The sequence below is a fragment of the Macrobrachium nipponense genome, chromosome 3 (assembly GCF_015104395.2).
Source record: "Macrobrachium nipponense isolate FS-2020 chromosome 3, ASM1510439v2, whole genome shotgun sequence".
NCBI lineage: Eukaryota > Metazoa > Arthropoda > Malacostraca > Decapoda > Palaemonidae > Macrobrachium > Macrobrachium nipponense.
Genome location: NC_087202.1, coordinates 135155834 through 135179790, shown reverse-complemented (window position 1 = coordinate 135179790; position 23957 = coordinate 135155834). Strand labels below are relative to the sequence as shown.

Here is a 23957-nt window from a genome sequence, read left to right as displayed (position 1 = left end):
AAAAAGGGTGGAAACCTACGAAAATAATTGTTTGGTGCGACCCTGAACGCAATCCCACAAGCAAAGAATTGCACAATTGAGGAATTAGATGAAATTATTAACTAACAAGCTGGAAAATATATTTCCTTGATTCTTGAATAGGCCTAACCATGTAGCCAATGCTAAACACGCATATAACTTGGCTTTATTATTTTTTTTTTTACACCAACTTGTGTCTTATTTATATTCATTTAATAAGATACCAAACTTCTTTGCGCTTTATCAAAAGAAATCATAATAACTTTCGATATAACGCTATAAAAGTAGAAAGTTAATTTGCAAACTCATATTAGGCCGCCAATGCTTATGCACTCGGTTTTCCTGCTGCCGCTCATAGGTGAACACTTGATATCACACATTGAGAGCCGCAGATGTTTCAATGGCGAAATTGTTTTTTTTTTTTTTTTTTTTTTTTTTTTAATAATCAATTATTGAACAAACATTGATCATTCACTGGGGAAATACTTTCTGTGCTTTTACAGTTAATCCACTGATACGTATTGTTAGATAAAGAGGATGATAATTGGAGTAAAATATACTAACTGGCAACCCCACGAGTTTCTAAAGAAATACGATCAATTCTGAAATTTGTCACTTCACTTCTGGAACTTACTGTACAATAGCTGAAGCAAATTTCAGTGCGTATTTTCTTTCAACAAGGATGGATTGGAAAATGGCACAAAAATATTCATATGAAAGTATTTTCTTTTATGTACAAATAAAAAAAAAACATAAAATGAATCCACCTATCCTCTGGACCTCTACCAGAAAATATTTTAACACAGTACATGTGCAGTTAATTTTGTTTTTCTTTTAAGAACAGAGATGCAGACATCAACTGACCTGATTTTTGGTCTCCAGTAGCATCTGCTTGTTGCAGCATCCTCTGAGCATGTTCCAGTTTCTTCTGCAATTCAGCTACCACAGCTGGATTGCCAGCTGATAACTGCGAGCTTCCTCCTCCTCCATCATTGTTTATGTAGCTGACTTGCCTGGGAATAAAAATACCCAATATATATATATATATATATATAGTATATATATATATATATATTATATATATATATATATCATATATAATATATATAATATATATATTATATATATATATATATATATATATATATATATATATATATATATATATATATATATATATACACACACATATACACACGTATGTGTCAAAGTGTTTACAGTACAGCTTCAAGGATAATGAAAAATAATAAGTTTAATTGATGAGATTTGTCCAAACTATTATAACTCATATACAGACAATGGAAAAATAAATTGCATCGTGTAATGCATAAACCCATGATTGGAAATGTGTAAATACTGTACATATAGTACATATAAAATTCTTAGTTCTAACGAACATAACGAGAGGAATGTCTAATATTTCAATGGTCTCATAGTCACACAAAAAAAGCACAAGGAGTTACTCTGACTTATTTCACCATGGAAATGCTGCCATGCCGTTCCTCGAGTTTACAAGGCTAGAATTCAAATATTATTAGCAAAGGGAAACAACGCAACACAGGAAGGGTAGAGAGAGAGATTCAACACTAATGAGAACAACCATAAGCGAATCTACTACGTACTTCGTGAAATCTTGGAGGACTTGTCTGATGTCATCATTCTGCTTCTTGAGAAAATCCAGTTCCTGAACGGCTCGCTGGAGTCGTTGAGAGAGCCTTGGATCACTGGAGGTAGAAGGCGAGGGCGGAGCCAACAGCGCCACACCGACCAGCCACATCACTCCCACGGCCCCTCCTATACGCCAAGCCCATCCGCTGATCCAACGCATGTCTGCCGCTGTTCCCGTCGCTTCTCTCGGTGCCTGAGAAAGCACATTGATACTCGATTAAAAAAAACGTCATGCATTTCAGAACAGGGTTCAGTTACCTTCACTTCCTATGGACTTCCTGCAAACATTTTCTTGCAAATATATTTTTCGTAAAAAAGCAATGAATACAACAGTAAAGTCTATGGGAAAGTTGAAGGAAATTTAACAGGAGCTAATTCGAACCAGATACAATTATCCTGACAACGATGAGTAAAAGACAATAGGATTACCAAAATTAGAATGATAACTTAGATATTATACATATGGCATAATACTTCCAGTACAAAAAACGAGAATCCCTTATAGTTTAACAAGATGATACCGACAGAAAATACCACTAGCATAAGGTCTGTATCAAATTTTAAACATGATTATGATGGGGTTTATGGGCAAACGACTAAAAGGCATAATTTTTTTTTTCTTCTCTCTCTCTCTCTCTCTCTCTGAAAGAAAATAGTTACAAGCTCTCTAACTCGCAAGGGGTAATCATGAAAACCAATTCAATGAAACGTGGCCGATGATCTCAAAGTTGATCAAATGAAATCTTGACAAAGAATTCCTAGTCACCATTGTAAAATTGGCTAATATATAGCAACGTTATCTCAATACAAAGTTGGTCACTATAACTACAAAAGAACATAAATCACTTGAAGGAACGCAGTGATCTGACTGAGAGCAAAAGCCACTGGAATGATGCAATAAAACGGCGTAAGCGTAGTACTAGTATATACTACCTACTGCTCACCCTTCCTCTTGCTATGGTAATCAACTCCTTCTCATTACCACTGATATAGCCCCACATCGTCTTATCAATAAGTTAGGTAGGTTCATTCCCACCGTCCTCATTCTTAGCTGCCAAGCAAAAGTCAGCCCTCATTCCTCATTGTAATTTACATTCATGAGCCAGTGCTATGTAATTAACCGGTAAACTAAAATAACTTTAAAGAAACCATTAGTCAGGGCGACCGTAACACGTAACTATTACATATCACGGCAAATGCTCATGCTGTTTCAAAGTGCTCAGAGTAAAGGAATAAAAAGCATAACTGGTGATTCCTAGTCCCACCAGGTGGCTATTGATCTTCATGTTCAAACTTCTCAAGCTTCGAAGTTTGATGATTATTCTATGACAAAGTCCCAAGGTCCTCGAAATGTAGAAGTAAAGGTTCCCATTAATGACAACCTATACCGCCCAGCGTGTTTCCAAATACTCCTTTCTGGAAAGCTAAAAACAAAAAAAAAAAAAAAAAAAAAAAAAAAAACCTTTTATTGCCCATTTCCGTTTCAGCGCTGAATGATCTCATAGGTCCCAGCGCTCAGCCTTTAGCCTAGTTCTACATTCTATTCTATTGCACTAAAAAAAGAAATAAAAAAAGTGAAAGCAACAGACGTGCATCCTTATAACATTGCTGTTCACTGAGCAAGCATTGCACCTCGTGGATAAGAGAGTCGCAGCGCCAAAACCATAATTAAGACGTCCAAGGAATTCTGTCGCTCCGACATTTGACCGAAAAGAAAAATCATTGCAGCTACGACTTCCTCGGACACGTGACAAATGCGCCTCTTCCTTGCAGCCTCTGTGTGGATTCTGGCACCTTGAGAGCCAATCGATCTTTTTACCTCACCTCAGTCACTCCTACACTACCCCCCCCCCCCCCACCCCTTCTCTTCCATTTCATGCTACATGGGTCTTGCCTTCTGTGTTCCCACGGTCATACTGTCTTCCCCTACGTACACCAGTACACAATACACTTCTGAACTTTGCGTATGAACTCAAATGTGTGGTGTTTGACTTACAATTGCACGATATATATATATATATATATATATATATATATATATATATATATATATATATATATATATATATATATTCCCTCAGTCAAAAGAAATCCACTCTTTTCCAAGAAAAGTACGATAAGAATAAAGGAGTGTTTTACGCCTCTTCCGGTAACAACACCCTAGCGTAGTGTATAATGAATTCATTTCCAGTTCCAGTCCTGTCTCTCTGTTCGCATGGCCTGGTAACAACAGCAGGCCAAAATGCGAATTCAAAATGCAATAAGCGAACCTGCGTCCCTGACCGAACAAAGGTCTTTGGCCTTTTCGTGAAGCTTTTGTTCGACACAAAGACCCGATGCGGTGATCTACTTAGTCTTGAGGCTGAATCTGGCCTTTGGAGAGACACAAAAGGTGACATTCTCGCCCCATTCGATCTCTCCAAATAGCGCCGACTCTCGCCCAATGCTCAATTCAGCTCGCAGGTCTTATTGGATGAGACTATTTGCAGGTGGTGATTATTCTCTCTCTCTCTCTCTCTCTCTGGCAGCTCAGGTGACATTATGACACCTCCGCGACAGCTATGACAACTCGACGACATTTCTGGCACATCCATGATATCCACGGCACAGGTATGACGAAGAAGGCCGCAGGAAAAACTAAAAAAATTCTAATCTGCTGAGACTAAGTTACAAACTCTTCTAAGACATTTTACACCTTATCGGTATCCGAAGGGCTACCTATTAATGGTTGTTAAATAATAAGAGGGAGGGGAGAAAAAGACGAAATAGTATACACTCTCTTTCGTTTTCTAAGGTAATTAATTTTTTTATTAGTATCTGCATTAAACGTAAAAAACTATAAATATACATGAATTAATATATACATTAAAAACCAATTTGGAATAATGACCCTTTTCTTTATGAAATATATCGGGGTAAGAATGTAGTCATAACAACAAGGTGAATTTGAAGATATTTATGAAGATAAGGGTCAGACTTACGAGACTTCAAACAGGTCTGAAAATCTTAATTCCTGTTAACGAGAGAGACGTTCAATTCTCAATATTCGGAGAAATAACGGATAAAAATACCAAACAGGAATATGCTTGCTTGTCTTTAAACATCTGTACAGTATTTGCTTCACTGCAGCGAAGGCTTTTCGCCACGTACGCTGAAACCTACGTGTATCTGACAAAATCGGTACCTCAGTCAGGTTCTAGGAGGGTCCCAAATACTAAGTCTTCACCCCAGGTATCACAAAGGCCTGTCATGCATAATCCATGATACGTCCTCGCCACGCATGAGTGTGTCTATGTACGCTGACTAATTTATTAACAGAATCGGGGCTTATATACAAAGGATATCAATAAAAGCGTGTGCAGTTCCTACTGGGTTATATAACTGCAGCTACCACCCGTAGCTTAGGGTAGGGTGGCCAAATCAGCGTGAACAGCCAAATTAGTCAAACACAGTATACTATATTACTGAGCCTATGGTAACTGAGGTAAAAAAGGAAATCATGCTATGTGCCATAAGTGCAATAAGATAGAGAGAGATTTATAAACGGCATAACTTAGTGCACACTGGTATAATGGAAATCACACAGCATCTGGTAATACCAAGATATTCCAACTGGTAGCTACAGTTCAATTATTCAATGTGTATCGTAGACTTCTTTCTTTCTTTCTTTCAGTGTGTGTGTGTGTGTGAGAGAGAGAGAGAGAGAGAAAGAGAGAGAGAGAGAGATTATAGTAACATCAAAAGAGTCCAAGATAGAGAAGGAATATATATACTGAAAGAGTTTGACCTAAGGGTTACGCCACAACGCCCCTTTAACTAATACCAATCATAAGAATTCGGGATTGCGCAGGCGCATTGTATGCACCAATTCCTTGTGCATTTTCACCGCACTAACAGCACAATTTCATTTCATTAACTTTTGCTCTGAGGGGGAGGGAAGGAACTGGTTAAACGCACGCACGCGCGCAAACATGAAATCTACATCAGTTTTTAATGGTCCTGTTAATTTCAAAACTGGAGTTGTATTAATAAATAACAACAACTGTAACAAATGGTAAACTGCTGCATTTAACCTGAACGCGTGAAATTCTAGTAATTTAATCTACCAATAATTCTGTGATCATTAGCCGAAACTATCTTTCGCTCAGTATATGTACACCATCACGGCAATTGCGAACAGTTTTTCAGAGAGAGAGAGAGAGAGAGAGAGAGAGAGAGAGAGAGAGAGAGAGAGAGAGAGAGAGAGAGGGGGGGGAGCGCAATCTTTATATGGAACTATAAAATACAAGGCACAGTCGACAATGGATGCTTATGGCTCCATCGCCATTTCAGAAGCCGGGAGTTGTTAAATAGAGGCGTTTAGGGGAAGACTTACGGTTACCATATAATTCTACGGTCTTTGTCGACCTCCAAATTAACTCCCTTTAACATCCCGACTTGATCTTTATGATTACGTTCATAGCTGGCACAGCTATTTCTGTGCTTTTCCCTCAGAGAGAGAGAGAGAGAGAGAGAGAGAGAGAGAGAGAGAGAGAGAGAGAGAGAGAGAGAGAGAGAGAGAGGTAAGTTTAGCTTTTTAATTAACGTAGCCGTCTTATTCTTTGTTCTAGATATAGCTGGCCTTATGCCAACACGGTATCTTGCTTTAGGGCAGCCAGTGAAATGCTATTTCATGTCCTTTTCTTTTCCAGTTTAGCCTCTCTCTCTCTCTCTCTCTCTCTCTCTCTTAAACCATTTGACGGACAGGGTACTAAAATGTTGGCCTAAGACTCGATGGCTTAGCATGGCGCCTGCTCGACTGAAGTTCCCTTAGGGTGTGTGTGTGTGTGTGTGTGTGTGTGTGTGTGTGTGTGTGTGTGTGTATCCAAATAAAGTCACAAACAACACTAATTCTCTTGCCTAAATAAATATCAAAACAGCAATATCCGATTAGGCTGCAAACCAAGCAAAACTTGACTGTAAACTTGCAGATAATAAAAAAAAGTGTTAAATTTATAATGAATTGGCTCAACTGAGCATAGAAGATCTTAGGGAGTGTATATAATCCCAAAAAACCAGCAATTCGCATTATGTCATTTACAGTAGTGAAACGAAGTGTGGTTTATCTATTCATTCTTTAAGGTTTGATGAGTTTTATTCATAAAGAAAAAAATAGTATGTCTTGAATCGCTGAGTTATGAGAATCGTCTTTCGTATTCTGATTCCACTTTCAGGTTGTGTAAAACAGGTGTCTCTTCCTTTGCGCGTGTTTACATTATGTCGTGAAACACGTACGTACGTAATAACATGCTATTTACATACATAAGAGTGACCGCCTTAATTACGAGTGAGTTGTCAAACATAATAAACGTCCAGTTACGTAGACATTACGAAATGCTCCGCAAAACATCGTTAAAATATTGTTATTTACTTCGAAACGTTTCATGGAAAAGAAATGAAAAACTGAAACACTTCCGCTTTTATAACCTGTCTCTACGAGATAACATTTGAGAGAGAGAGAGAGAGAGTAGAGAGAGAGAGAGAGAGCGAGAGAGAGAGAGAGAGAGAGAGAGAGAGACTGACATTCAACTCACAAAAATTTCGATCGAACTATCGCACGAGGTATCAAAATTTACAAAGCAACCCCCTTGAGGAAGAAATCCTTAAAATACAGATGAAGACTTTTATTTTTTTATTTATTTTCTTTTTTTCTAGTAACCTTTAAAGGCCATATTCTTTCCCGCCCTCTTGGCTAAGCGATTACGAAGTTTGAAAAACTACTGTGTTTTTAAACAAATCAGGTTAACTCTGATTCGAAAAGCTTCAAGAGTTTATAGCAACCCCCCCCCTCTCTCTCTCTCTCTCTCTCTCTCTCTCTCTCTCTCTCTCTCTCTCTCTCTCTCATTTTCGTCAAATTCCCATTATTCCCTTGCGTTTCTCCAGGGATTCAGCCACCTCACAAAAGAAGGTCACACTACATTAATCATCCGCCTTTGTTTCTCTTGAATTATTATTCTTTCCACTGGTCTGGCAAACACAATTTCTCTCTCTCTCTCTCTCTCTCTCTCTCTCTCTCTCTCTCTCTCTCTCTCTTATTTTAACATACACGGAGGCCATTGTCTGTACACGAGTCTATACGTCCGACCGAAAGATTGTGTCAACTTAATGATGGTGGCTGTAGAGAGTGAAAACATCCTCATGACAAGCATTCCATTTATGCACACGGCATGAGGTTGCGAGGCTCAACCCACGTCTCAACTGCACAAGAAGAGTAACTTTCGGAATCTCAGCTAATATGCCTCCCTAGGAAGGTCTATTCACTTGGCTTGATAGGCATGGCAACCAACTATCTATATGTTTGCTAAAGCAGGAAATTACGTACCACACAGTTAGTCCATTGTGGCGGACTAGCAGCCTCATTGGAAAACAAAACAATCATGGAAAACCGGAAGGCTTATTAATGATTTATGCGTAGTTTCACTTAAACAATTGGACAATTCAAACCTTTTCAAAAAACTAAGAAAAATCGTTTACGTCATCGGTTCAATAACGAGATATATTTGTCTTATAGCTTTTTATGATAGATTGTTTTCTTATCACTTGAGCAGATAAATGATTTGTACTCCCTATAATTCAGGTATAAAAATACACACAGAAATCGACCAGACCAAGAGAGAGAGAGAGAGAGAGAGAGAGAGAGAGAGAGAGAGAGAGAGAGAGAGAGAGAGACCCAAATTCTCCCGAAAGGTAAACAAGGTGAACTACCTTTAAACTTTCAGACCTACAATCAAGCCCAGCCAATAACGCTTGGCCGGAGGCCTCCCAAATAAGTTGAGTCGCGAGTAATGACTCAAATTACCCAGATTACGAAGGGGAGAAGCCGCCTTCACCCAAAACTCTGTTGCTGGACTTGAGAGAGGGAAGACGAAGACGGAGGAAAAGGTGAAGGGGGCTTTCGGTGAGGGAAAACTGAATAATGAATGACACGACGAAGCGCTGAAGGAGTGTCGTAGTAACTGGCAACTATTCTGGGGTAACTTCCTGAGATTGCCTTCTTAAGGAACACTGAAACTTCTGAAAGGTCAATAACACGTTTAAGGACAGACGAAAGAATCAAATAATGTGGATGTTTCACTGTCTTTTTATTTTATAAATGTTTTCGTATGTATCCATTAATGTTTATACACACATATCATATATATATATATATATATATATATATATATATATATAGTATATAATGTTTGTGTGCGAGTGTATGTTTTTTGTTATTTTTGCCAACAATAGAAACACCTGTGCCACCATCCTCTCCCAACAGCTGACTTGAAACAACAAAGTTGAACTTCCAAACAATATCGGCTGCATTTCTGGAACTATAACAATTCTGAAATTTCCAAAAAGGGAAAAAGACGCGAGCTACAATACTGAAGACTCCAAACTGTCTACCACAGCATGATGGCAACTCATGGCAACCCTTGGGAAAATCTAAGTCAAGTCAACCATAGACGATCCTGGCGGTCATTTGAATTGGCTGCCTGACAAGCTGCGTCGTGGAGGATGTCACCTAACTTCTCATAAACTATAAAAATGCAATAATAAATGTTCTATTTCAACTGAATTCCTAATCTTTAGAAACATGAAAGTATTTCACGCGCAACAAAGAGTTTGGTATTAGCTCTCCCTCATCCTTTTTGGTCTATTTCTGGCATTGTTTAAAATTAGCCCTCTTGAGCAATTCACTGTATTACTTTTACATGTTAGAGCTAAAGGTAAGAATGCTGCATAACTGAGATGGCTTCCAGGAAACTTACTGGAAAGTTATAAAAATTTGCGTAAATGTATCTTTTGCACACTATGAATAAACCGCGACAAGGAAATATCTATATAATAATAATAACATAATAATAAGCTTTATTCCAATATTTACATTGGCTATTACAATAAATACAAATTACATTGTAGTTTACATTTAAAAGTATGTATATGTGTGTGTGTGTAAGTGGAGTAATGAACGTTTGCAGACCATACATAGTACATTAATGGCTGGGGATAGTGAAGAGAAATTGCAGATTAGCGAAAGGGGTTTGAAGTGTTTTCAAGAAAAATAAGTTCAGAGTAAACATGACCAAGAGTCAGGTTGTGATTTCCAATGGGAAGAAGAAGACGAAGAAGAGAATGTGACAATAAACGGTGAGAGAAGATAACTCTGCAGTGTCTTATTAGAATCTGAGGTCAAATATTGAGGATTATTGCAGAGTGATAGAAGAGGAAGAGGTGTGTCAATGAAGAAGCAAGAAAGAGAGCTGATGTGCATAAGAGATTGGAAGCCAAGGCTGGAATGCAAGAAGGAATTGTTGAACCAACTCTCCTGGATAGAAGATGGGTGTTGAATGGTACTGAAAGAAAGGTAGGAGCTACAAGGATGAATTGTTGGTGTCGCATTTGTGGCATATAAGGAGTGGCTGGGGGAGAAATGCAGTTGACTGGAAGAGGTAGTAAAAGGGTTAATGTAAGTGAAAGAATGGGTCCTAGTCTTGAGGAAAGAACGAAGGGTGACAGGTTAGTGGAAATAGGATTCCAAGCTATTAGTGACCTTTCTGCGCAGGTGAAAGACGCTGCTCATGTTGTGTAAGTTTGTTGCCCAGGGGGGTTCATCCACAATTTAGCAATTTGAAAGTTAATGTGTCAGGAATAATTTCCTTGTTAGGAGAAACGGCTCGAGCATTATTATCATTATCATTATCATTATCATTATATATATATATATATATATATATATATATATATATATATATATATATATATATATATATATATATAGAGAGAGAGAGAGAGAGAGAGAGAGAGAGACGAGAGAGAGAGAGAGAGAGCGTAATGGGCAGCTTACACACAAATGAGAGAGAGAGAGAGAGAGAGAGAGAGAGAGAGAGAGAGAGAGAGAGAGAGAGAGCATCCGGACTCACCATAGCAAAGAGGGAGGTGGAGGGGGAAGTAAATCAATACAAACCTCCGCAATCTCCCTCTTCCTCCTCCTCCTCCTCCTCCTCCTCCTCCTCCTCCTCAGGATCTTCATCCCCTTCCAACCCCTTCATTATTCCTTCACCTCCCTTCCTCCCTTCATTAAAATCCTTCCTTATCCCCCTCTATTCCTTCCTTCCTCCCTCGATCGCTTGCTTTCCCTTCCGGCTTTGTTACCTTGAAGCCTCTACCTACCTAAGACTCTCCGGGATCACTTTCCCACTTTTCTTTGATTTATTTTTTTGTAACCATTTTTCAGTCTTTTTATTTCCCCTCTATATCCCAGTTCCTCGTTCCTTCCTCTACTCCCTTTTCCTTCCCTCCAACAAGAGCATTAAATCTTCGCCACTTCAATCAAGAGAAAGAAAAATAAATAGCCTTTTTAAATAAATGGGACATTAACCACTAAGAGTGGGAAATCAACAGTAGCGAACGTACTACCTCTGCTAATAATAGCCAGTAAGGGCCCATACCTCTTCTATCCCTTGCGTCGGGACGGGGGGGGGGGGGCGGGGGGGGGGGGGGGGAGAGACAAAGAAATAAATAAAATAAATAAATAAAAAATACAACGTGACGGCTTTCATGACGACAATTCGCAACATCTCCGGAAAGTTACCTTTTGGAATGGAATACCCAAATAAATGTTTTCATTTACTCTTCATGTATCATTCCGCGTTCTTGAGATTTCCTGCTTTGATACATACATACATATACACATACGATATATATATATATATAATATATATATATATATATATATATATATATATATATATATATATATATATATATAACATAAGAGTGACAGCATAACCGTTCCCCGTCCATACTGCCAAAAAAATATATGTCAATTTTGACAGATATATTTGAAAAATACTGCTACCAATACACACAGGCGAAAGAGATAATATATGTATTGACAACGACATAAACAGCATAACCTGAGACAAAACTAAAGAATAATCAACATTAATGTAACATTTATTTCCCACAGTAATATACACAAAGCTTAACACATCTGGTGGCGGTGGGTATAGTTCCCATGCACCGATTACTCGTATTATCGCCGATATATTTATTGTATTTTACAGATTCCAGAACTGAATAACGGAGGGAAACTATCTGATGCCAAGTTTGCTTAATAGTTCTGATATCATCTTTTCAGTACGAAGCTATAAATTTTGCGCATGTCTGAGAGAGAGAGAGAGAGAGAGAGAGAGAGAGAGAGAGAGAGAGAGAGAGAAAGGACACTCGGTGCCCTGATCGATGACGGATCCTAGGCTACTCAGATCATGGTATATTGATTAAGGTCACTTGACCCAGAAGTCATTTTCGGCTTCGGCGACGCATCCTTGATCGAGCTGAGGAGTATCTCAACTTCCTCAGCTCGGTGCGCTTCTGATTAGCGGCTTGAAAAAAATCATAATATTACAGAAGGTTTGAGCTTGCACAAATTACATAGCGACATCAGTTTGAAGTGAGCTTTCTGAACAGAATAATACTAATAAGTAAAACAAATGGGAATATGATAGCGAATATACCTAACATATCAAATACCTGACGTAAACAATACGACTGCCAATGTTAGGAATTCCAGTTTACAGATAACCGGGACATACTAGTTTGGGGGCTCTATGTGACGTTTCACTAACCACGGGCCAAAGAGTCGCCATTTCTTGCTCTTGCAGTCAAAACTCCACAGCTTCCGAAAATGTATTCCATCTTCCAATACATCTTGGAGTCATTATTCGACATGATGGACGACAAAGGAGGCAAAAGATTTTTAAAAATGAAGAGGAAGTCGACACGCTCAAGAAATTCGCATCCGAACGCTCGAGACGTCTCATTCCTTTCCGCCTTCTTGGAGGGCAATTCGCATGACTGAGCAGGAAGCTGAATCACAATTGAGCTTCCAGTGGTCCAGAATGCCTCTCTGCTCTGCTCTGCTCTGCAATACACCAAGTATTGAGGTCAGCGATGGAGCAACTGGGTGGTCTCTCTGACAAATATAATTGATTGCTAGGTCTACCCTTCGAATGAAATACCGAACTTAGGTCAAAGGGACCTATGAGGTCATTCAACGCTGAAAGGGGAACTGAGAATAGACAGGTCTGAAAGGTGTAACAGGAGGAAAACCTCAAAGCAGTTGCACCCTGAAACAATTGTTAGGGGAGGATGGATAGCAAACTGGAAGAAAGACAATATGAACGGAGGCACAGTAAAAAGAATGAGAGGGGTTGCAGCTGGGCCGTAGGGACGCCGCCGCAAAGAACGCTCGAGCAATACGTACAGTGCACCACGTGAGGTGCACTGAAGGCCCTACCTTCCCCTACGAGGATCAAGAATTAAAGCGTAGTTTCATATCCAACTGATTGACTCACTCACCTAAACAAGCTGTAACAACTATAGTGATCGACGCTTGATATAAATAGTACTTCGGAACTTGAAGGGAAAATCCTTTACAAAAAAAGTATTTTTTTTTAATTAAGAGAGAGAGAGAGAGAGAGAGAGAGAGAGAGAGAGAGAGAGAGAGAGAGAGAGAGAGAGAGAGAGAGAATGCTCTCCTATAATTATTTCTCATAAACTAATTTACAAAAACAAATCTTCATATCTGCTCAAGTTCCTTGTGTTCTTTTTATTCTTTTCAGTATTTTCCTCTGTTTATCGAGATGGTCACATAATTCTCTCTCTCTCTCTCTCTCTCTCTCTCTCTCTCTCTCTCTCTCTCTCTCTCTCTCTCTCTCTCTCTCTATATATATATATATATATATATATATATATATATATATATATACTCTCTCTCTCTCTATTATATATATATATATATATATATATATATATATATATATATCTATATATATATATGTATGTATAATAATGTACATATATATATATATATATATATATATATATATATATATATATATATATAATATTTGTACTGATGAATCACAGTGATTTTTCTTCACTTGGGTCTTTGGCTTGGTAGTTATAAGCTTACCACAAAGTATAAAGAAATCGAGCAGTTATGAGTTTATCTCTCTTTCCAACGCTATCTTTGCATCCACAGAATAAGAAAAGTCACTCAGAGTGGCGCAGTTTAATGCTCAATCTATTCGGAACAAAGCAGATCTCTTAATAGCATTGGTAGCAAGTGAAGAATTAGACATAATAGGTATCACAGAAACATGGGCACAATAGGCAACAAGAGACTTCTTAAGAGAGTGCCACATAGCTGGATATAAATGATTGTTCGAATAAGATACACTCAATAAAAAAGGTGGAGAAGATATGTTATATGTCAGGGATCACCTCAGTTCAATAGAGTGTAAAATTATAACCATGCAAGAAGTGATTGGCATCAATATAAACAGTCTAGGGAAGAAGATAACTCTAAACACTAGTGTACAGACCTCCCCACCAACCATAAATGTCCGATGAAGAGCTGTATGCACTACTAGGACAAGAAATAAACAACAAACTGCATAATAATGGGAGATTTCAATGCAGCAGTACACTGGGACACGATGACCTCCGCATCAAACGTGGAAGGAAAGAGACTTTTAGATTTTGTAAGAAATGAATTCCTCCACCAATGGGTTCACAAACCTACTAGAGGAAACATGCTAGACATCGTCCTATCAACAGAAGATAACATAGTACCTGACCTTTCAATGGGTGCAAATCTAGGCAAAAGCGACCATAAAATTATTTCATTTCAAATTAATGTTCAACACAAAAACGAACAGCAGATATTAATGAGATTACATTACCGTCGACAAGCCCTAAAAAAGCTAAAGGAGTACGCTAAAAATCTAGAGTACGACGAGAACACAGGCATAGATAAGTACTGGGAAACCTTTCTAGAGGAATACTCAGAAAAACGCTCTAGACGTATACCAGTAAAGCAGATACTAACAAATGGCAACCCTCAGCCTAAGTGGTTCAACAGAAAAATTAAAAATAAAATATGACAGAGAGACAGATTGCACAAATCAATGAACCCACACCCAACACCAGAAGAAGCAAGTAGGCATAAAGAACTCTGTAGAATGGTAGACAAATTAGTAAGAAATGCAAAGATATATGAGGAAACGAGAGTTGCATCAGTTTGTAAGGAAAATCAAAAAGAATTCTTTGCGCATGTTAATTGTAGGAAACCAATAAAAAATAGCATAGGTCCCCTAAGGGACACTAGAGGAAACCTGGTGAACTCAGACTTGGAAAAAGCAGAGTTTATGAACAAGTTTCTTACTAGCGTTTTCACAATTGAAGACGCTACCTCAATACCGGAGCCTGCTATTAAATATGAAGGGGCAGAACCGTTGGACAAAGTACTATTTACAGAGGAGGACAATAAAAACAAAATAGAAAGACACAACAAGTTCAAATCTCCTGGCCCGGATGGGATTCATCCAAGAGAAATTAAAGAGCTAAAAGAGGAGTTAGTTCCTCACCTATGTAAACTACAGAAAAAGTGCAGAACAAAGAAAGGCACCAAAAGGATGGAAACTTAGTAATGTGGCCCCCGTTTACAAAAAAGGTCCAAGAGAAGAGCCGGGAAATTATAGACCATTCTGACTAACGTCGGCAATTTATAAGATCTTTGAGTCCATAATTGCAGATCAAATTGTGGATCACATTGATAGAAAAAACTTGTTGCTAAATAGCCAACACGGTTTCAGACAAAACAGATCCTGCCAATCAAACCTCCTAGAGTTTTTCATAACATGATTGGTATTTACGACAGAAGCAGAGCAATATATATACTCTACTTAGATTTCCAAAAGGCCTTTGACAAAGTTCCACACAAGACACTAGTGACAAAAGTTAGAGCTTTAGGAATTGTAGGAGAAACAGCAGATTGGATCGAAGACTGGGTAACTTAAAGAAAACAAAGTTGTAATAAATGGTGAAGAATGTAACAAGCGGAGTTCCTCAGGGTTCTGTCCTTGGCCCTCGCTTGTTTTTTTATTTACATTAATTACATTGATGTAGGCTTAACTAGCAGGATAGTTAAATTTGCAGATGACATCAAACTAGGTGTAAATGCAGCAGACCCAGATACAGTGAAAAGTTTAAGAAATTATCTAAATAAAATAGGAGAGTAGCCAAAAACATGGCAAATGCCTATTAACTTGGATAAATGTAGTGTTACAAATAGGAATAAACAACCCTCATGCCAACTACATCCTGCTTGGGAATGACAAAATTAGTGTAGAACAAGAAGAGGATCTTGGAGCCATTATAACCAAGGACTTAAAATCCACAAAACTGCATAAAAACAGAAAAGAAGGCACAGAAACTAGTGGGATACATGAATAGGCAGTTCAGATACAGAAACAAGGAAACGGTGCTGCAGCTCTACACATTGATAGTTAGACCTCATCTTGAATATGCAGTACAGTTTTGGTCACCAACAATAAGAAAGGACATGAAAAGATTAGAAGGGGTACAAGCAAGAGCCACAAAGGTATCTCCATCCATTAGGCTAAAAGGTTACCAAAGACGACTAGAGACTGAACGTGTATGGCTTAGAAACACGACGATTGCAATGCATAACAAAAGTAGACAATAACCTATTTCCATTAAACGAAAACCAGACAAGAAATAATGGATGGAAACTAGAACTGAAGAGATAAACACATCCCATTGTGAGAACTTCTTCACATACAAGTTATGTGACACATGGAATAAACTGCCACCAGAAGTTGTAAACAGGAACAGTGTGGAAGAGTTTAAAAGAAAGTTAGACAAAATGATTATGACACTGTGAATGAAGGGTAAAACCTGCTCTTAGAGATGAGTGAGCAACGATGTCTCCTCGGATGGACTAATAAGCCTTTGAGACATCCTAATCCTTATAACTTCTTATAACTTCTCCAATATTTTTATCGCCACGAATATAGCAGGCGCTCTTTTATCATATAGCGCAAGGAATCACAGGTCACAAAAAATCGTGCGAGTCCTATCTCTCCCCAGTCAGTCAAAGCATTTCTCTTTCAGCTTTTAGTTATCGCTACACTTTGTGCAATATTTTCAATTTTGCTTTCTTTCCTAGTTTGTTTTCCTTTCTTTTCCTTATACATAAGTTTTCCTCATAATGATTTCAATTACCGACCATAAGTTCAGCATTATTTTTTTATCTGTTACCGTGTCATCGAGTACGTTTTCAACCACCGGACAGAGAGAGAGAGAGAGAGAGAGAGAGAGAGAGAGAGAGAGACATTAATATTCCCATTCATGAATTCATTCAAGATTAACAGTGAAGTTACATATTTACATCACCAGAATGACTACTAAAGATAAACATCAAAGTCAACCTTACAATAAATGAAAGCAACATGGGCAGAATACACAGAAATAATATTGCAAATCTTGCCACAACCCAATAGGCTGCTTGCACTGAACTCAGGCTGACAGGTGTAGATGGGAGAAGTACACTTGCAGTTGTTGGACATTAAACATAGCCCACACACAGCCAGAGAGAGAGAGAGAGAGAGAGAGAGAGAGAGAGTAATCGGAATCCGGATGACGAAGTTCCGCTGGTTTTTACGTCCAAATCCGATCCAAAATAAACGTCCGGATACAAACGCGTGTTGCAGCTGACAAACGTCGTCACTGGACGCTTCAAATATTCTTAAAGAGATATATATACCTACAAGTTCATTATGGATATCGCTCACCCATGGACCCACTATATACACCCTTGGCAGATTGTGCTCAACTTGAAGGCGATGAAACTGTTACCGTCCAATGTTACGTTCACAAATAAATCAAAATAAAAGAAGGAACCGTTTCAAATCTGTCGTTATTTCATAGAAATCTAAAGATACACTTTGTCTCGTACTTCCATCGTGATCCCAGATATGGAAAGAGGTGCTCCTCTCTACTTGCTGTAAATAATACTGAGAGTTTTGCCTGAATCCAGAAACAGAGTGAACTGAATTCAGGATGACAGGTGTGTAGATGGGAGAAGCACACCTGTAATTGGACGTGAGAGAGAGAGAGAGAGAGAATTTAGATGTATCACGCCTATTTTTCAGTGTACAGTAATTTATTGAAATAGTTAAAATAACCTTGAATAAAAAATCACAAATTTTAAGTAATTTGCATTTTTCCTAGCTATACTTACCCCGAACTACTTTTTTAGGAGAATCCTGGATGTCAATCCGGTACCGACCACAAAAAACTTATTATTCCCTCCCGACCCCCAGCCAGGTATGCCCCAGGGTCGAAGATCACGACCTCTGACCTGCAGTTCTTTCCACGCCCCTAGAGCTCCTGCCCTCAGATACGCGGGGACGGAAGGGTGGGCGTAGTTCGGGGTAAGAATAGCTAGGAAAAATAAAAATTACTTAAAATTTGTGATTTGTTCCGCCGCCGTGTACTTACCCCGAACTACTTTCTTAGGAGACTTAATCCTTAAGAGGCGGGAGTATCTACGGAAGGATGAGTCCCTACAAGGAAGAGGTCAGCCTCCTTCAGGAAGGAAGGAAGGAGAGGGAAGAGGAGGGAGATCCACTTCTCCGGATTAGGGCGGAGGTGGGGATCCCCTCGCCGTATGGAGGCAATCCCGACTGGTGGGTAGAGGAGGAAATAAAACTCTATGAGTGTAATGCAATGGTCTGTAAAAACAAATATTCCTCTCATAGACTCACCTGAAGACTGAAGAATTTTGGCAATTACGTCGAAGGGTAGGATATGGAGGATGGACACACCTCATACACACACTCGCATTCATATGACACATATCACCCCTAGGCTAGGCTAGGCTAGACCCTCTGCTGGCCTGCCACCACAGGCCCTATCTCAAAGACATCAAGGGACCTCCTCGTACAATCCTTGAGGTAATGGGTAAAAATGTGGACTGTCTCTTCCACACCCCTGCCTGTAGGATCTGGCCGATGACTAGGAGGTGCCTATACCCCTGATGTCCTGGGGCTTCGCACCTTGCAGGAGGACCAGTCCTGGTAGAGATGAAGAGGTTTTGAATACAGGGGCGGAGTCCTTCCATTCTGCTGAGATACTTTCTCACCGCCCTGAACTGGGCAGAGGACCAGATCCTTGGGATCCTCAGACTTCGGAAGGGCTGGAATGGAGACCTCCACGAACCGCTCATCTACCACTGACAGGTTCTGGGTCTTGGCTACGAAGGACGGCACGAATTTGAAGGTTAGTTCTCTCCAACCCCTTGACCCACCCTCTTGGAGGATGCTAAAACCAAGAGGAAGACCATCTTGAGGGTGAGCTCTTGGTCTGTAATATCCTTGAGCGACTCGAAGGGGGGGCTTTTTCAGAGCAGCCAGGAACCTGGCCATGTCCCAGAGAGGTACTGAAAGGTCTGTATGAATCCCCTAATGAGTAGGGAGGTGTCCTTGGAATTCCCCAGGTCTACCCCTCTTTGATAAAAGACCTGGCTCAAGGCCGCCCTGACTCCTTTGATAGCCACGGCCGGGTGTAAGGACCATTCCGCCCCTAGGACCTGGCCTTGCCTGCTGAGTCTGTCGGCGATCACATTCCTTTTTCCTGGAATGAACCTCGCTGACAGGGAGACCCCGGCATTCTCCACCCACTCTAGAACGGTGTCCTCCAGGGACCACAGGGGTCGCGATCTCAGAACCCCCTGCTTTTTGCCATAAGCAATGATGGTGGCGTTGTCGCACATGACTGCCACTTGCTTGTTCCTCAGGCTGGTTTCGAAGACTTGGAGCTCTTTGAGGATGGCCAGGAGCTCCAGGCTGTTGATATGGAGTTCGCGCCCCTGTTCCGACCACTCCCCCCCTCATTTCTGTCCGTGGGTGGGCTCCCCAGCCCTCCCTCGATGTGCCCTTGAATAAGAGCATCTCTGGAGGGATGTCCACCAGCAGAACCCCCCGCTGGAGGTTCGTGTCGTCTAGCCACCAGCAAAGGGCCTCCGCCATCGGCTGACAGGGAGCTATCAACTCCCATGGGTTCTTCCCGTCTGAGGCCCACCTGTCCTTCATGTTCCACTAGACGGGCCTCATCTTCAGCCTTCCCTGGGGTACTAGCTTCTCCAGGGAAACAAGGTGGCCTATAAGCCTCTGCCACTCTTGAGCTGGTCAGGGCATGTCTGTCAGGAAGGGGGTCACTACGACCTTGAAGTTGGATATTCGTTCCTCCGATGGGAACGCCCTGGCTCTTACTGTATCTAGATCCATTCCCAAGTACACCATCCTGTTGGTGGGCTCCATGTGCAACTTCTTCCAGTTCAGGACGATGCCTAGACGAGTGCAGAGGTTCATGAATTCGTCCCTCTGCTCCCTCCAGAGATCCTTTGAGGAGGAAAGGAGTAGCCAAACATCCAGGTATCACAGGAGACCCATGCCCTTCTTGTGGGCCCAGGCAGACACGAGGGAGAATATCCTTCAGAATACCTGCGGCACCGTGGACAGGCTGAAACAGAGGGTCCTGAACTGGTACGTCAATCTCTACCACCTTACACGGAGGTATTTCCTGCTGGAGGGGTGTACTGGGATCTGGAAGTATGCGTCCTTGAGGTCCAGGGACAGCATGTAGTCCCCTTCCAAGGCCGCCAGCACAGAGCAAGGGGTCCGGGGGCTGAACGTCCCGCTGTCCGGCTCCCCCGTCAGGGGAGGTTTATGTCTCGGAGGGGGATCCAGAAACCGTCCCTGAGGACCTGGACAGTCTAGGGATCGTCCCCGAGATCCTCCCAGTCCCACTAATGACTGGAGAGGCAACCCCCCACCCCCCCCCACCCAGGCATCAAGTTGGGTAGGAGGCCTCACCTCCTACTTCCTCCTGGGGAAGTGGCCGCCTTTACCTCTGCGAGAGGGCATGGACCTGGCCCTAAAAGAGGAGGGGGAGGCTTTAGTGGTCCTGGAGGAGGGCTGCATTCCCAGATGGTCCCAGCCTCCTGCAGATGATTCTGACATACCCGAGGGGGCCCCTCCCCCAAGTCGGGGTCCTTGTCTCGGCTTCTGTGACTCGATACTTGGTCTTGGCACAGGTTGCCTGCCCGAGGATGGCGCCCTGTAGACGACGGAGTCTTGGGCCACCTTCCTCCACTGTTCAATGGCTTCTTCTACCAGGCGATCCGGGAAAAGGGATTCGCCCAGCACTGGAACGTTCCGGAGGGCCTTCGCCTCCCTGTCCAGAAAGCCCCTTGGGAGGTGAGCGAGAACCACATCTCTCTGCCTCAGGACCCAGTACGTCCATTGTGTCAGTAGTTAGGTGGTCAAGAATAACTCATCATTGCCGCCCCCGAGCAGGCCCCACCGCAGGGGATGGAGTGTACTCTGGAGTGGATGGACGCCTCACTCCAGAGGGTACCAGCGGAAGCGGGAGCCTCAATGGAAGCGGAGTCGCAGGCCTTACCAGTGGAGCCATCATTTGATTCCCACCGGCAGGCGGAGCGTGCCGGGGAAGGCCAATGGGGCAGAGGTGCCACCCTCTCACAGGACTGTCATGGAACCACGAGCACCGGTGTACGCGAAGCAGACCATCCGACCAGGGGAGCGGAGCAAGCTTCCAACTGTGAGAGCAGAGCAAGCCGTCCGACGAGGGGAGGAGAGTGGGCCATCCGACAGGGAGAGTTGAGTGGCTATCTGACAGGGAGAGTGGAGTGGCTGTCCGACAGAAAGAGTGGAGCAGGCCGTCCAACAGGGAGAGCGGAGTGGGCCGTCCGACAGGGAGAGCGATAGGTCCATCCGACAGGGGGAGCGTAGCGACCATCCAACAGGGAGAGCGGAGCGGCTATCCAACAGGAAGAGCTGAGTGGGCCGTCCAATCGGGGGATTGGAGCGGACCGTATGATCAGGGGAGCGGATCGTGCCTCGTCACATCGGCTACCGCACATATCCCAACCTCTTTGTTCCAGACAAAGACGGAGCTTTATGCGCTCAACTCCACAAAGCACGACACCTCTACTTCGCCATGCACCCCTTCTTATGGGGGACTCCATCAGAGGGAGAGGTCTGTGGGGTAGCGGCGCACCCCGCTCGCGGGACTGTCATGGGAACCACGAGCACGGGTGAATATGGCATGGACCGTGAGTCCAGGGAGCAGGGTCGACCAAGGCAGCCTGTCCTGTCACAGGAGCTACCGCACCTACCCGAACTGCTCCAGTGGGCTATGATGGGGAGAGCAGAGCATTGCGTGGGGTGGAAGGGGCCGAACCCATCCGACTCCACATACGCCGGCACCTCTATGCCTCGTACCCCCTCCTATGGGGAAACTTGATCTGAGAGAACCCCGTCTGCCTGGGGAGGGGGTTGACTGCGAGGGCATCATTGGGGGGGAGGGGGGTTCCGCGCTGTGGTGCAATCCCCCCCAGACATACCCCCTCCCTTCGCCGAAGCACTTTCATGGGGAAGTCTGAACGGAGTGCAAGGGGCACCGGTCCAGGACCGAATCTGGCCCACTAAGGGACCCGTCAGCTTCCTCTGCCTCTGAGGTGCGCCAATCCCTACAGGGACGTGACCCGGGAGCTCTGTTGACTCGTAGAAAAACTCTGATAAGAGGCCTTGGCTGGACGAGCGGAGCGCTCCTCTCAGGAGCTGGACACTGCAGCGGGACACACTGCGGCAGGACACTCCACAGCGGCGCACTCCACATCGGGAGGCAGGAACTTGGTAGTGCTCAGCGCTGTTACCAGCGCGTCCAACGATGGGGCGCCCCGCAGACCACCACACGTCCATCGCTCAGGAAGAAAGGCGGTATTTTCCAACGACACATTCTGTGGGGGCAATGAAAAGGACTCCTCAGGCCCCGCCATCGGTGGGGGCTCGGCAACGGACTCACCTAGGTCCCTTCACTGGGAAGGGATGGGGGAAAAATTCTGATGCTTCGCTGGGGAGTCCTAAAATGAACCGGGGAAGGTGAAGGGCCTCCTGGCCCCCAGCTCAAGCTTTTACTCCTCGGAACTTCCGAGGAAGACTTCTTGGAGGGGGATCGAGGCTTTCTCTTCTTCCTTGTCGATGCTCAATCCCATGATGTTCCGTCCATGCAGCAAACTCACCACATGTGACCCCACACGAAAAAGGGCATCCCCAACACTTGTTAATAAAGTGTGGGGGTCTATCTTCACTGGAGAGAGAAAAGCCCCACAAGCCCTGCCCTCAGGACCAGAGTAACCCAGTATAAAAGAAGCCACCATCTTAAAACCGACACCAACACACGTGTGGTAAACACCCACACGCAGGGAAACACAAAGGGAAACGGGCTGGTAACGGACAGAGACCAGGAAAGGACTGCAGGTCAGAGGTCGTGATCTTCGACACTGGGGCATACCTGGCTAGGGGTCGGGAGGGAATAACAAGTTTTTTCTGGTCGGTACCGGATTGACATCCAGGATTCTTCTAAGTAAGTAGTTTGGGGTGAGTATATAGCGTCCGAACAAACATACATTCATTAAATTAAAATGTGTAAAGTCTCATTTTTCTGTGAGTCAGGCAATACTGTAAGCTGCAAAATTTGCAAATGGAATAATATATATATATATATATATATATATATATATATATATATATATATATATATATATAAATATATATATAATATATAGTATGGAGTCTCATTACAAGAAATAAACTGAAAGACAAGTAGCAAAAAAAAAAAAAAAAAAAAAAAAAAGGAGACCATTGTAATTAATACTGTAAAGTTAAGTTCCAAATATATCGGTCACCACAAATCAAGCACAATTGTTCACAACAAGAAATGGTAACCTTTCTAGATTTTGTCCCTGAAGAACTGAGTAACGTAAGGCCATGGCCAGTTCTACAGTCCTCGCACAGGAGGCGATGCAAAACCCGATCTAGCGTCTCAAATCCAAATTCCAAAGTCGGAGATGTGAATCATACCTCACCTTCCTCACCAGTTCACACGAAGGTCACAAGAGTGAACATTCTAAGAACATTCTACGGAGCCCGTCACAAAAAAATGGCCAAATCTACTTAAGAATCCTTCCACGAAGTAATACTTTCTATTATATAGTTATTCTCTCTCTCTCTCTCTCTCTCTCTCTCTCTCTCTCTCTCTCTCTCTCTCTCCTCGTTTTTTAGTAACCGCTGCATGAAAGTTAACATATAGCAAGGGAAAAAAATAAAGGAATATGTATAATGTACACCACGTAGATTATGATTTTAGGATTATTATTTTATCCAGCGTTATTTGTTTCTAGAAAAAAAAATAATAATAACGAAATTAAAGTCGACAGCTAATCATCACGATCACAATAAAAACTTAATGATTATCGTTTACATACACATATATACGTATATATATATATATAT

General features: G+C 42.1%; 1 protein-coding gene across 3 annotated transcripts in view; it reads right to left on the bottom strand.

The window, feature by feature from the left end:
• LOC135222075 (alpha-(1,6)-fucosyltransferase-like) overlaps positions 1-23957 on the bottom strand; it is a 458798-nt gene that overhangs the window by 20754 nt on the left and 414087 nt on the right. For all 3 annotated transcript variants that reach the window (XM_064260244.1, XM_064260245.1, XM_064260243.1), the window contains 2 exons: positions 1641-1879; positions 883-1031 (listed from right to left, as the gene is read on the bottom strand). In XM_064260244.1, the coding sequence (XP_064116314.1) occupies positions 883-1031; positions 1641-1846 (355 nt within the window). In that variant the 5' untranslated portion in view covers positions 1847-1879. The remainder of the gene's footprint in view (positions 1-882; positions 1032-1640; positions 1880-23957) is intronic.